The sequence below is a fragment of the Corvus moneduloides genome, chromosome 12, assembly GCF_009650955.1.
Source record: "Corvus moneduloides isolate bCorMon1 chromosome 12, bCorMon1.pri, whole genome shotgun sequence".
Lineage (NCBI taxonomy): Eukaryota > Metazoa > Chordata > Aves > Passeriformes > Corvidae > Corvus > Corvus moneduloides.
The window spans coordinates 4,121,708-4,137,061 of NC_045487.1; the positions used below are offsets into that span (position 1 = coordinate 4,121,708).

Genomic DNA, 15,354 nt, shown 5'->3' on the forward strand with positions numbered 1-15,354 from the left:
CTGTTAAAATGTTGCCAGCCATAAGCATTCAGTGTCAGATTATTTGCTTGGGTAGTTTGCCCTAAGCTAAGTCACCTGCATTTTCCTAAAAGATATTTTGGCCTTCCAACGTATTTCTACACCTGCAGAGCAGGAGCTGCCTCGTAGTCTGCGTGGGTAATCAGTTCAGGAGTAATAGCTTAGTTAATGTGATTTTTTTTGTTCTGAAATTGCCAACTGGAAATGAGCAGAGAAGTCTTCCACTGAAGCACCTGGGGACATTATTAATATAAGGTTTGCACTGCACGGAGCAGGAGACCCAACCTGCTAATCCCGAGCAGTTGGCCATTGATTTAGGTTATTAGAAGAACAGCTGGCATGCTTCAGCCAACCAAAGCCCACACGTATTCCGAAAAAGTATTAGCTGTGAAACATTATGGCTCTTGGAAAGTCTCCAGAAACAAATTAAATCTCAAACCAAGTAATCTGCTACTTTTATCTTCCTAAATCCAGACCAAGCCGCTAACAGAGCATTCACTGTCACTGCAAAGATCCTCACCCACTTGTCCTGTGGGTTTGTTTGTTTTGGTTTGTTTTTTAAACAGGATTGTGCGGCTTCTCTCAATGAAACAGACAAGAAATTTTGGGTTTAGATCCTCATTTCTGCCAGCTTGGAATTAAAATGCCAAGAGGAGGTTTCACCGACACATATGCCTTTCCCTCTGTTATTCCAAAGAGCTGACTGCATCCCTGAGAGGTTTTGATTCAGCCCTGAAGATGTTTTTCAGAGACTAAATAATTCTTTCACTCTGCTCAGTCTAATATCCTACCTTTTCAAGCACTACTTTAATTAAATGCATATGCATAAAGATCAAACAGTCTATTTTGACTCCTTTCCTCTAGGGTCCTGGAAGTTGACACTCACTGTTTTGGAGGGAATTATCTGACCACCTGGCACTCAACAACTATTTTTTCCAATTTTGTTTTGCTTTAATCATGTGTGAAAGCAGTGAAACAGATGATGTGATATTGTTGTGCTGCAACACCAATCTGCACGTATCTATTCAGAGACACATTTGAGACGTTCTATATTATTTAGTCATAATATGTGTTCCCAGACAACTTTCTCCCTCCATGTAGGAGTTCAGCATCAAACTTCAATTAAAAGGCAACGCATCAGGTATTTAGATGCACAAGGATTTTCCTCACTCTTCCTCCACAAATATGTTGTAAAGTTCCCAACCTCCCACTTTAAAACTTCCACAGTTTTGCATACCCCCAGATATTTCCTGGAATTTTAGTAACATGAGTCTGGCTTCCTAGAACCATTTAAACAGGAATAGTGTGATTAAGGTGTGTGGGTTCAAATTCTGACCAATATTTCTGTCCACACGGAATAAGAGTTCCAGGTGCCTAATCTTAACCATGTACCCAAGTGTCAAATTGCAGCTCTGGTATTCAAGTTCTATCCATGCATATGAGCCCATTAAGATGTATTTTAGGATATAACAAGCATTCCCCTATCTGGGTAGGAAAGTTGAGATGCTTTTCCATTGAACCTGTTCCCACATGCCAAGGAATGGGAATCAAGTCATTTTTCAGCATTTTCTGAAGCACATTCTTAACGCAGTGAGTGATTTATATGAATTGAAAGAAAATTTAAGATGTTTGTAAAACTCAAAGTGCATTAAAAACTTCTTCATTTTGAAAAGCCACAACACTGTTTCAGCAAGGGCATACTGAACAGGTGAAAAATCCACAGTTATCTAGCTATTAGCCAAAAGCCCAGGCAGTTTTCCCCGAAAGAAATTGCTAAACTTAAAATCTCACCTAGCCTGAACATGTTCTTTTGCAAGCTACTGCTACCATCTGCAATCCCAATTACCCAAACCCTGCAATATTCAGCACAAAGAGTTAACACTCGCATCCAAACCTCGTGTCAGAACTCTGCAGAGGCTTTGGCAAATCACAGGGGGGTGAATGAGGCTGCCATGCTGGCTCTGTGCAAGGTGTGGGGAAAGGGAAGGAGACGAGATGAGTGAAGTGGGTGTGATAACCCCAGGATCAGAATGAGCAGGAGAGGAACAGCACTACCACTGGTAGCATGAAGCAGGCACGAGAAGAGTCCGTCTGTGCAGTCAACTGGTATGGACTCAGTGGGAAGAGTGGATGTGATAAATCACAGCTCTCACATGGCATCAGCTCAGACTCAACAGGAAATGTTTGGATATGAGCACTATCCTGGGGCCATGATCCATGTGCACATGAGGCTGTAGGAGGAGGAATGATCTTCCCTGATCTTTCCACAGGCTTTATTCGGTTTGAACAAAGTAAATTTCGCTGGAGGTCACAGCTTTGCTAGACAATTGAAAACCTGCTTTTAAGCATTAATAAGTACACTAAGATATTTCACATCATTTGAGTAAACAATGATTTTGGTATGGTTGAATAGAAAGGTCTTCATTAAAATCCATAGAACAGAAAGTACCCGAACGAAGACAGACAAAGCCTTGATCCTGGAGCAGCCCAGGCTCTGACCATGCAATCTATCACGTAAGAGACATAAGAGGTCAGCGATTAATTAACATTCAAATTAAAGCTTTTCAAGTAAGGGTCAAAACTTCCTTTGTTTTGACATTTAAAGCACTGGCAATGCCTTCCCTAGCTCAGTATGCACAATGCATCACCTTGTGCTTTATGTTAATTGCCTCCATTATTTAAGTGCACTATTTGATTCATTGTCAATTAAAAATAGCCCCAAAAGCCAAGTCCGATGTATGTTAAGCATAAACGTGATTAATGTAACACAATTACATTCCCACGTTTGTTGAGGCTGATTAGGAACTTTCCCTCAGCCCAGCGTGACAGAGCCCTCTGACTGCCAGTGACCTGGCAGCCTTGGCAGGGACTGGCTTTCTGATGGGGAGGAATTTCATGGCCACAAGTGCTTCTGACAGGTGTAAAACCTGTAATTAAACGCTGTCAATCAGCACTTCATCAAGAATGTAGAAATCTTGATGGATCTTCTCTATTGAATTGCAAAGGTCCTAGGTGTAAACTAAAAAAAAAAAAAAAAAAAAAAAAAGAGGAAGTGTTGAGGAATTGAGGAATGGTTGGAGGATCAGGGACACGGGTCCCTGGAAGAGCTGACCATAACTCTGACCATGAATGAGATGCAAGAGCAAATAAATAAATAATAATTTAAAAGCCAGTTCAGCCTGAGCACAATGACAGAACAATTAATAGTAACCGAATACCAGTGAAACTAATAGGAAGGAGAATATGCACACACACCTGGACTTGTTATGGCCAGCTTATAAGTAGGCTTTAATAAAAATTGCTACAAATCAGAACAAGAAATAAGAGAAAATTCTGTACCCTCAGCATGGTCTTCTCTTCCTTCTTCCTGTCAGTAAATGTAAAATACAATTAACACTGCCGTATGTAGAAATAATAAATACATAAGAACCAGCCACAACCTATATTTAATTACCACAGAGATGCTAGCAATGAAACGTGCAGTAGGTTCTTGTTTAAATTGAAAAAGAAAAAAAGAAAAAGATGGTTTTATTGTACTTCAGAAAAGAATTAAGGATCTCCTTGGCTTATTGAGGACTACAAAAACAATCACTGCTATAGGCCTGGTTTGCATATTTGCTCTATTAATTTACACAGCCCTGGTAAGCCTCGCATTGCAATGCAACTGCTAAATTACACTGCTCTTGGTAATGGGCATAAAAAGATGCAAGAGCATGCAAAGTGTATTCAAACAGACAATTAAAATTATCAATTCTGTTGACAGCTAAAATGAAGAAACTGTGCTGAGGTTTAATGCTGCTGCATGAAGGACACCCTGTTTGCGGGTGATTGAATTAACCAGGATCACGCGTCGACAGTCTGCCTCTGTCCAACACTGCATATTAGGCCAATTTAGTGTCTGCTTATTAAAATAATTTAATTCCAGAGATTGTTCCCAGGCATTTCTGAGTCTCTTCATGCTCTTTCCTCCTCCTCACACTAATGATGGCATCTTAATTACTGTGGTCATTTTACACCACCCCAAGTGGCTGGGTCAGCGCAGAGCAGTCCAGTCAATTTGGCTGAACCAACCCATCCTTGGGGTGATCCTCTCCACATCAGCAGGAGATCTGGCCAGACACACTACAGCCTCAAAGTTCTGAAGCAGACAAAGTATTCAAAGGTTGTTCTTATTAAACTTAACACTAATTTATCAATATTGCTTTTTTTAATAGGTCTTCAACTTTGCATGCTTATTAAATCTATTATATTCTAAGAGTTTCAACTTACAGACATGTAGGAATAATGTGTTTGGCAACACTAAAATAAGAAGTTCAGAGAAAACAAAATTTCCTAAAGAAATAAGAAGTCTGAAATCTCTTTTCTAAGCTGAACAACAATCTCACATCTCTGACTAGTACTACTACTCGTGATCTAAAGTTCCTGTGAAAAAGCAGCTCAGACTAAGCAACATACCAAATGCTGAGACTAAAAATGTTATCCTAGAGGTTTATTTTAGTACTTCCAAAGGCTGAATGACTTAAGTTTAAGAGAGTTATTTCAACAGTTTGGCAACTAATTCTGACATTTCATTTTGAAAAGTTAGTGCTATTTTAAAGGGAATGTGCACGGATTACACCTTCATCCAAAGTGAAAATACATCAATATGTAGCAGTGATATCTGGGGGAACTGAGATGGGAAATGTGTGCATTTGGTGACTAATATTGGTCTGCATTTCTTGGTTCCACCAACCTACAGGATGTACCCCATTGTGGAATCCAAATATTGCACACAGGCACTAAGCACTGCTGCCAGGTGCTGGACACCCAGAAGAATTCCTGATTCAGCACCAGCAGCCAAGCACAACAAAGAAATCATTAATAATAAATATGTAAAAATGCACCACATGTAAAAAGGCAGGTGTGTTTGGAAGTTTTGAAAATGGCAGCACTTAAATCCTTTTCCAAGTCTTTAAAGACATTGGCCACTGGATGAGGCACCATTTTTGTTTGACAGTGCTGAAGTCTCAAGGTTCCAGAACTGAATGAACAATTTGTAACCCTGAAATAGTGGAATGAACTAACACCAGAACTGAAAACCATTTAAATCTCCTTCAGTTTCATGCTTTGAGTATATGGTGCCAGATTGGGTTTCATAATGTGACACTTGGTCAATGAAAATATACTGAATATTCCAGTTGTGTGACATTTTGCTGTCACTGATGATCCCAAATTTCTTCCAGCCTCTGAATTTCACGTAAAGACTTGGACTTGTGAATGGTCCTTTTGAAAAGGAAAGAGACCTCTTGGTCTTTGAAAGCTCTGAATGCTTTCAAAATACAAACTTCTAAATCTGATTTGCAGAAATAATTTAATAGAGATGTTGATAGGCAAGTCCTGATTTCCAAGCTCATAGGTAAGATTATAAAAAAAGAGTAAATTTAATTTTTAAAAAGTGTCTGATTCTATGTTTTCACAATATTCACACATCCCTAAATGATATATGTTGTATTTTGCCATTTCTAATACATGAAACTGGGTAAAGTCTGTAGAGACATGGGATTAGTGCAGGGGAACTCAGACTGAATCATGGCAATATCCAAAATCTTAGGTGCAAAACAAAAAAAGCTTTCTGATAAATGGCCGGAAGGAAATGAATATATAAACAATTTTGATTTTTGCACAATAGTAATATATGAAAATAACATACAGTTCAGAACCAGCTGGTCCTCTATGAATTCAAATGGCTTTTCTATATAAAAAACCTTCTGCTGGAATCCAGGGACACATTCTAAATCTTCTGCACATGCAAGCAGCAGAACCTGAGGGGAAAAAAAAAAACAGAAATAGACTTTTAACATCCACTCCTTCATCCATCATGTTGGCTTCTGGGAACCATCATGGGTTTAGGCTCAGTGCTCATAAAACAAAACATTGGGTTTCATAGTCATAAAACAAAATATCCATCACATCACACTTCCCCTTCAAATTTTGCTAAACAATTTTTTATGTAAGGTTTTTGCTTTTATATATATGAGCTGGCATTGAAATTACAGAATAGTAGCTTTCAAGGTGAAGTTCAGTTCAGAATATCAATAAAGAATGTTATTGGTCCGTAAAAACATAGGATGTAATGTTGCTCCTAAAAGTCACATGTATTACACCCAGCTGAATAAAGCTAGATTTAAATATACGTTTAAATTAAGCACATGCAAGTCGATTTGAATAATTGATAAATTAAGAACTGCAAATCTGTTTCAGGAAGTTGATCAACAAGTTAGAGAAGAAATTTTATATTCAAGGGTAAAGTCTCACATACAGAAGTTTCATGTATAAAAGAAATCCTTTGCTAGAAAGTATAAACTATTGCTTTGCTTTTCTTTTCATTCCCTCTAAGCCACAGTTTGTCCGCTTTCGCTATAATCAAAAGCTTGTTTACGGCAAGGGAAGACTGAAAAAGAAATGTGTGCATCATAGTGGAGGTGGATCTGAAGGTTCCAGTTGAATACAAATTGTGTCACTGTTAGTACATGGTCACCCAAGTTCCGTGTCACCACAGGAACATCAAAGGAGAAAGCTTAAAAGCAAAATAAAATCATTTGGGAATAGATACAATTCTAATCTCGGTCTCTGAAGTGTTTTATCCCTGAATAGAGAAAACAACCTGAAGGGCTATTTTCCTTGGCAGCTGTTAAATGAGAGCGTGGAGGTAAGAATGGTCAAAAAAGAGGCAGCAAGCAAAAAGAAATTACTAAAAAGTTTAAAAGGTTAAAGAGAGAGGCAAGGTCAAGAGTAGGAAAAGCTAAATCATATTTTCCAACCCATATATGTGTAAGTGCATTTTCAGAAGTACTTTCTGCTTTAGAACATCTAAAGGTGTTTTACAAAACCTGACTTTCAGGTTGTGCACTGGCCACTCTGATCTCAAAGTTGTTATGGCCAATCTGCTGCTTGTCAGGCAGCCCACGCAAAGTCACATAGAGAAGGCAGATGTGGCAACCAAGAATGAAACTAACACAGGGGTTCTGAATGACGTTTGCTCCTAAATTCAAGGGGCTCTGCACAAACGGGCCTATTGACTCAAGACATCCTCAAAACATCCTCAACACACAATTACAGCTTTGCAAATAAAATTCTTCAGCTGTAAAGTGAAGACAATTTCTCCCCAATACCACACCAGTGAATGCTGAAGGCTCTTTTCTCCCTCACCAGCTCAGGTAACAGCTGCATTCACTACTCCCAACACACCAACAGCATCTCTCAGTCCCACCTCCACCCCTTTATCATCCAAGTCTGCTGATCCTGATCCTAAAGAGATGTCCTGCAATATTTTAGCATCTGCCTGTTTCCCTATTCCCCACCACTCACAGTCCATTTGCTAAATCACAGTGATACATGATCTGCTCTCCCCCTTCTTGCATTCCCCACTCATTTTGAGTCTTGTGTGATCCCATTTACAAAATCCAAAGGCAGCAATGCCCCACCTGGTCTGCATTAGTTGTTCTTATGGAAACCAACTGCTGGATCATTTGTTTCATGTCACTGACAGTTGCTATAAAAGCTTGGCCAGAAGTGCCAGCAGACTGCAAGAAGCAGCTAGAATATGTCATGGCAATTATTCTGGTGGAAGGCAAACACAGCAGATGGACACTTTTTCCTTCCATCCTGACCCGCTCCACTTTGGTCCCTTGGAAGGATTAACCAAGAAAGAAGAGAAAGATTTAAAACAATACACCAAGAAAAGTGCAATACACTTGACTACTATTAATTTATCATCACACTACTCCTGCCTTTCTTAAAAAAGTTTAAAGCCACAGCTCCCAATCCCTCCTTCTCTTATTGACATTGATATATTGATTTTCTTGGAGATTTTGGACTCTACAGGGGTTGAGAATTGGACATGTCCCCTTCAATATTCCAGTAGGAGACATCTGCAAGCGTGAACTGAGGTATTCAGAGCCTGCCCTGAAATTGTACATAAAGCTTGATTACTGATTGTTAAAAAACCTGCCTAATATGCATTTCAATGGGCATATGCACAGCAAGAAAGGCACACATGCATCTTCTGCACACATTTTCTGTGTACACAGGTGCAGGTTTAAAGTACCTGTCTTTCTGACTCAGTGTTCCTGAATGAATATGCATAAAAATGCAATCATAGCAGGAGAAAACCTCTTCCCATCTCAAGACGGAAGCAAAGTTATGTAATGAGTCCCCACCAGAAAAACAGACCAAGCCATATATCCTGAAATTGATCTACAAACAGCTCTTGCCCTAAAGGATTAACACAGCAAGGAAGAGGCAAGTCATGTTCTGATCTCCCAGCTACCCGACTCTTAAAGCTGGAACTCTTGTCTTACAGAGCTATAAATAAAAAGCCTCTTTGGACATCATCTATGGCAGTACTTAGAGAAGGGAAAATGTCTACTTTATCAGATTTGTGACAGTATAAGTTGACTTTGAAATCTGGGCAATCTAAATGGGTCATGAGTTAACTTCTGTAAGCCTGGTACAGAAGCCTCACATAATACAAATGCAGCAAATAGAAAATGACCTTTACTCCCTCTGAAATAATTACAAGACTCAAGCTTGGCCTTGATGTGAAATGGAACACTTTATTCCACTTGTGCAGTTCCAGGCACTTTCTTCTTCTCAATGTGTCAGACAAAATGTTAAATTTGTCATCACATGGACAGTTTTTAATTAATTGTCTTTTAAAAGGAAAATTATTCTTTTAATTTATTTTTCTCATGAAGAAACTTCTGTTGAACTAAATATGTATCTCATTAAAATAATTTCTGTTAAGGTTCTTCACATTGGGGACAGTAGTCTTTAAAACATCTTGAAAGAAAAAAAGCCAGGCAGATATATGTTTAAGGCAAAGAGACTTGTTCAAAGCAGAATATATTCTGAACTTAAACACTACGTAGATTTTGCAATTTTGGATATAATAAAAGGGTTTACAGGCTGATAGCTGTCTAAAGAAAGACTTCAGTTAAATACACCACAAATAATATTTAAATGTCATATGTGTAACTCCAAATATATAGGTATTGTTCAAATAGGTAAGTATTGTTCACACATCTAGTCAAGTGTAGACAATTAGTACAAAAGGATCCTTCACCTGTTACCAAGAAAAAAGCCAAATCCCTGAACAAAAATTACAATTATGCAGCAAACAATTTGCTCACAAAAACCTAAAAGGGCAGAAGTCTGAAAAGCAGAGTCGTGACTACTCAGACCTACTGATCCTATGTTCACCAACAAGCAAAATCAAAGTTTTCATAACCTCCTGCTTTTCAGAAATGTACAGAGCAAAGACTCAGTTTTAATATTCCGACAATTTTTCTATCAGATTTTATTGCCAGTTGGTGTAAGGAAACGTCATAGTTCAGGTAACTCCTGCGATGGTTTGGCCACTGGGCTAGAACTGTACTCCTGGTGAGATATCAAGCCTAAGAAACACCTTTTTTTTAGTTAATAAACCAGCACACACATGCTGGTGACCTTTACTGACCTCAACATTTGCACTGAAAGCTGCTCACGTAGAATATGGTTGGAAAGCAAAAAAGGAGAGCAATTTTATACTGTACTGCAGAGGAAATTAACAAAGCCCCTGATGTTAAAGTACCTTGGGGTGTCATGACACCTCAAAAAAACAGGGTACTTCTACCTCCTCTTCTGGTGACTGAAAGTCATCTCAGAAAGGTCTTTCCAAAGAATTTCAGAATCTTTATGTTCTTTTCAACTTGCAGTTTCAGTTTGGTCACATGCTCACTCTGCAAATGAATTTTCTCACCTTTTGCTGTGTACACCCTCATATCTTCATTAGCCCTACCTTTAGGAGATCACCTAGCACAGAAACACAAGCTGCAGAATATTAATTGCATTCCACACACATTCTTATGGTGTGAAATTCATCCTTGTGTAAGGCTTTATTTAATTAGAAATGTTAATGGCGCAGACACCTGTGAACGCCATCTGCCCACACAGGAATTCTGCGCACAGCAAATGCAAACATCTCATTTCAGAGGGCAATATTCTGTAGGACCCCATTCTGCCTTTACTTCAGGGGAGTAATCTGAAATAAAAACAAACCAACACAGAACACAAGAAGGAGGAGCTAAAATTGAAATCACACTCGTTTTTACCAAGAGCAATCATTTCAAGGGTTCAAAAATTATGAATCACTTCCTGAGAAATGAGGTTTTGGTTCTGGTTGTTTTGAGTTTCTGGTAGGCTTGGTTTTTTTATCTTTTTAAGTATGGTTTTGGGGGTTCTTTTTTATTTGACTCATTTACTTGGAAGTGGGTATCGAAAATTTATGTTTCTCAGCTTTTCTATGGAAACATGAGAACTAGAAATTTGCTTTTTGCATATGAAAACTTTGGATTTTCATAAGAAATATGGTGATCCTTAGAGCTGAGAACGGAGAGAAAAAAGTAATCAGAATAATGAGAACTGCCAACACTGAATTAAATTGCACATGACAAAATATTTTTATCATGCAGATTGAGATCCTTGAATCTTAAAACCTTTTCCGTGTTCAGGTGCTGCAACACCAGACCCAGAAAAATGGATAGGGAGGAGGCCATCAGAGAAGGAAAACAAGTGATAAACAGCACAGAATCACAGGGAGATGATGAAATTTGAAGTCTTCACTCTAGTTTTAAATGAGGGAGTTATTTAAATGAACAGAGGGATACTTAAAATATAGAGAGCACTGCTCTAAGTAAGGTTCTGATTCTGCATTATGCAGACTCCAATTAGAGTGTCAGCAGGTCCTAAGGCAATTATTTCATCAAATCACACCCACAGACTGGACATGAAGTTTTCCATGTCTTCTGTGGTTTTTAATACCAACTGAAACAAAAAAAACCCTCAAAAGCCTGAATAAATTATCCTCTTATTGGCATAATTAACAAAGGTATTTTGTAAAGGTATTTTAACTTTACATAAAGGTATGTTGAATTATTTATCTCTGAATGTGACTAAATTAATTAAACACATCTCTTTCAAATTAATTTGATTTCTATGATTTGGGGCATTTTTTTATGCAATATTTTCGTTTTGGAGGGAAATTTTCACTGTTTCAGGCTTTAACTGCTCTTCTTTTCATCAGGAAAGAAGTTTAAAAAAAAAAAAAAAGACTATTCACAATCTCTACAGTTCTACCTCTATATCTGATAGAGAATTCCAGTCATTTTTATAAGAAATGCTATTAAGATTTGGTACTAAGATTCTTCAAGGATGATAAATATCCTTTTAAAGGGCCTACCTATCCATTTACTGCACAACTCCATCCTAAAAGGGAAAGTCACACTTGGAGTACTGAAGAGTGGGCTATGAAAATGCAATTTAGAATGACTTTATTGGCTTAAATGAATTCAGTTCTCCTGTCACCGAAGCTGTGCGAGTGCGGTAGACATCCATTAGCTGGAAACAAAATGTGACAAACTCTTTTGTGAGACTATCTACCACAGGAACTTTCCTTTTATGAGCACTTTCCTTACATACCTATGTTTATTATAAGAATTTTATCACACATTCAGTAAAAGGTGTGCATCTTCCACGGCACCGGGAATCTCGTTAAGTTATTCAAGAAGCGCTTTGCCAGCGGTAGTGTCAGAACAGGTAGTTTCAAACAGCCACTCGCCTTCTGAAATTGAGGATCTCTGGAAGAGGTACCATCATTTTCTTCAGAAATTATTTATTCATTTATTATTGCTCCCAGGCTCCGTTCAGAGATCAAAGTGACCATGGAGACCAAACCATTCAGGGTGGAGAAGGATAATACGGGCAGTGCACTTGACAGCATTCCCGTTTCAAGTCAGAGTTGGGACAATCCTCTCTCCCCATTCACTTTTTCTGCTCTTCCAGTCCCATCTGCTCCCTGAGACCAGTCACCAGGTACCTCTGTGAAACCCAGTGCCCACAGGATGATAAAAGGAAAAATGGGGCCTGGTGTGAGACCCCCACAGTCTGCACCCCAACCTGGGGCGGCTGTCGCGAAACTGCACCCTAAAATAAGGTTTTTAATAAATTCTTACCAACATATTTTCCATGCTTCAGAACTTGAACTAGCTTGGATTTCCCTTGACTTGGGAACACAGGAAAATCTTGGGAACTCCAGGGAAGCCTTGGAGACTTTCCAAACCCATCTGGACACATTCCTGTGTCACCTGAACCAGGTGACCTGGCTGACAGGAGGGTTGGTCTGGATGATCTCTGGAAGTCCCTTCCAACCCCAACAGTCCTGTGATTCTGTAAAATCCTTAGACAGGAACCACCTCTGGTGTCACAAGCAGGCACAACATAAAGTCTCCTGGCCAGATCACTTGATCCCAATCATAAATAATGGCTACATTTCACAATTCCCAACCCTTATTCTCATGGTCATTTCATATCTTCCAGAATAAATTTGTTCACGGTCAACTTACAGCCATTTATTCCTGTACAAGTCTTGACTCATAACTTAATTAACCTTTGTCCTCTCTAAATCTTCGATTTATTAGGCTAGACAAACCAAGCTCTTTCCATCTCCTTCTATATGGATACATCCCTGTGGTCACCTCAGTAACATTTTGTTGTGCTTGCTTAAGTTTCACCTGTGCAAAATATATAAAGAATTCCAGAAAAATGTTCTCCAGGGTCTGGATATTTCCTTAAGACCAAAATATGTTGCCTAATGCTTCCTAAAATGCTACTTTTCCTTTTCACGGTCTTGACATGCTGGTGGCTCACAATCATTCTAAAATTGAGCAGCACACAAAGAGCTGAGAAATTTGACATCGATGGAGGTACGGCCGCCATTTACCAACAACAGTGTTAAGCACCTTCTGCAGACAGAGCCAGGATTAATCTTGATGAGCTATAAATACAGATGCAAACCCTCATGCATTGCTAAATCTGTGCCCTTTCTGACCAGCTCTGCCCACGATCAGCAGAGATCTTCCAGCCCAGGAACCCAAGCTCAGCCTTCCCTCTCCATACAAATTCCTAGCTGAGGCCCAGGATCTGCCCATGCATGCGACAGAGCTCCCAGCTGAGAACGACTTATACCCACATGGCTCAGAGTGCAGGATCAACTTACTCTTTCAGCTATGTAGATGTATCTGAACATTGTTCAGATTTTTGTAATCCAGGGAATGGCTCTCATCCCACTTCATTAGGTATTTTGATAATTAATAACAGAGGCCAAAACGTGTTACTTGCGCAAAAAGCAAGTAATATTTTAAATTACACAAGTATTTAACAAGTAAATAACTCCCCATGGTGATTAATAGCACCATTTAACGCATGAGACTTGAGCAAAAGGACGGGTTGGGCTCCAAGGTTATTTTTTTGTTTATTTTAGGCATTATGAAAGAAGTAATCATGTTTTGCTGAAACCCATACACCACTGGAATGAGATTACAACTGGTTAGTCTATTTAGAGAAGCGGCATAATAAATTCATTCTACAGGGCACAGAATAATGCAAATGAGCCATTCAATAGCACTCCTGTACCAGTGAAAGAGGCATAAAGAAGAAACATTGAAAGTCAGAGTTCTGGTTGTACTGCAAGGTGTGGAATTGCTGAAACCTAAACTGCCTTACAACAATAACCTGTTTGATGATCTGCTTATATAAAAGATTTCTGTTATTTATTGCCTAATGAAATAAACAGGTTGATCCTCTTTTCCAGTAGTAATGACTTCATGAAGCACTTAGACAAATGAAAATATGGATCTCTTGTTTTCTAAAAAGGAAAAAAAAATTAAAATAGTTTAAACATATTTATAACCCTTCACATGAAGTTACATGGGGCAAAGTCATTATTCCACATAGGAAAACACTGATGTGGCAAAAGCCATTAGAAAATAAATTAAAATCGTATTTCTTACAGCAGATAGTGGGTTTTGGATAGGATGGCTGGAAAGTCTAAGGAACATGATACATGTTTAAATTTCCAGCAGTGTGATAGTTATCAAAAAGAAAAAGCAACCTTCCAGCTATTATTTTCCTCATATTCCACAAAGTTAGAGTCTACAGTAATTATTACTGCAGTACAAACTGAACTTGCTGTAACACTGAACATGTCTTTTGCACTGCTAAGCTAAAACTGAAAATGAGCTTGCTGAAAACAGTCTTTGAAAGTATAACATGGATTTGAGGATTAAACACAAGTGCACTTCTATCACCTTCAAACATTACACAAACAGGAGCCAACCCCCAGAACTCATGAAAGTATAAGGACAAGAGAAGAAGTCTGGTTTTCAACTTCAAATAACAATTTCTTGAACGTTTTCTGACCTTCTCCTAAACACTCACAAATGCAAGATTTTTTAAAAATTAATACTTTCAAGTAAAATCCCTTGATTGCAGCAAGGTTATTGGAGAAAGAACAAGTCTAACATCCAAAGACTCATAATAAAAGCTGAGAAATTTCTACAAGCAGCCCAACAGAACCATGTCTACCAATTTTGACGTGCTTTTATTTAACATCAACAGGAAGAGGACAATCTATTCTGTAAAACAAGCTATGGAAACCTTTTTTCACAAGTTATCTGCATGTTACATGGTTATTTTTTCTTTACAGCAAATAATACAGAGCAGTAACAGTATGATAGTATTAAAATAAATACTTGTGAAGACTGGCTTCCTTATGGATTTCTGTTTAAAACCAAGCTCAGAGGTGGACTCTTAGCAAGGACAGGGCCTGTGAATCACCTTAATCTTTTTTCAGTGGGTTAACATGTTTTCTATCTTCTCATCTGTTTCTCATTTTCACAAAAATCCTGTGAGCTGAACTTAGAAATCTTCTCCAGTGCTGGTTTTTAAGTGACTTTACTTTCTTTTCTTAAAGAGCAGTAACTGTACCTTAGTAGTAGCAGAGTAGTAACCATTCATTTTACATCACCGCTCGTTTTACCAGTCCAGACCTTATGTATTTACCTACTTACAGTCAGACCTTATGTAATACTACAACAATTAGTAGTCCTCAAGCTCTTGGAATCATCTAGAAATAAATACAAAAGGATTTTTTAAAAAAGACCCAGGTCTTTTTGGCTGTGTCAGCTGCTCGTTGAGGAGTACTTTAAATGAATTGCAAAAACACAGTCAAAAATTACAAAGAACTTGTACTAACTCTTCTGAGTTGAGCAAAAGCAACCCCCAGGGGAAAGACAGCAAGTAGTTCAATATTTTTGAGCACATCACAATCAAGCAAAATGTCTAAAACTTACAGGCTCCCTTGTGTTAACAGTGACATTACATCAAGAATGACCTTTCCAAAGGAATAAAACCCATTAATGCTAGGAACATGATAACTCTTAAAGATCAACACTTAGTAGCCAAAGCAGGGGAGAAAAAAAA

At 38.4% G+C, this 15,354-nt stretch overlaps 1 protein-coding gene across 2 annotated transcripts in view; it reads right to left on the bottom strand.

Annotated features, from left to right (window-relative positions):
- The window catches only part of CDH13 (cadherin 13), a 449,036-nt gene that overhangs the window by 354,769 nt on the left and 78,913 nt on the right, over positions 1-15,354 (bottom strand). For both annotated transcript variants that reach the window (XM_032121641.1, XM_032121640.1), the window contains exon 2: positions 5,708-5,819. In XM_032121641.1, the coding sequence (XP_031977532.1) occupies positions 5,708-5,819 (112 nt within the window). The remainder of the gene's footprint in view (positions 1-5,707; positions 5,820-15,354) is intronic.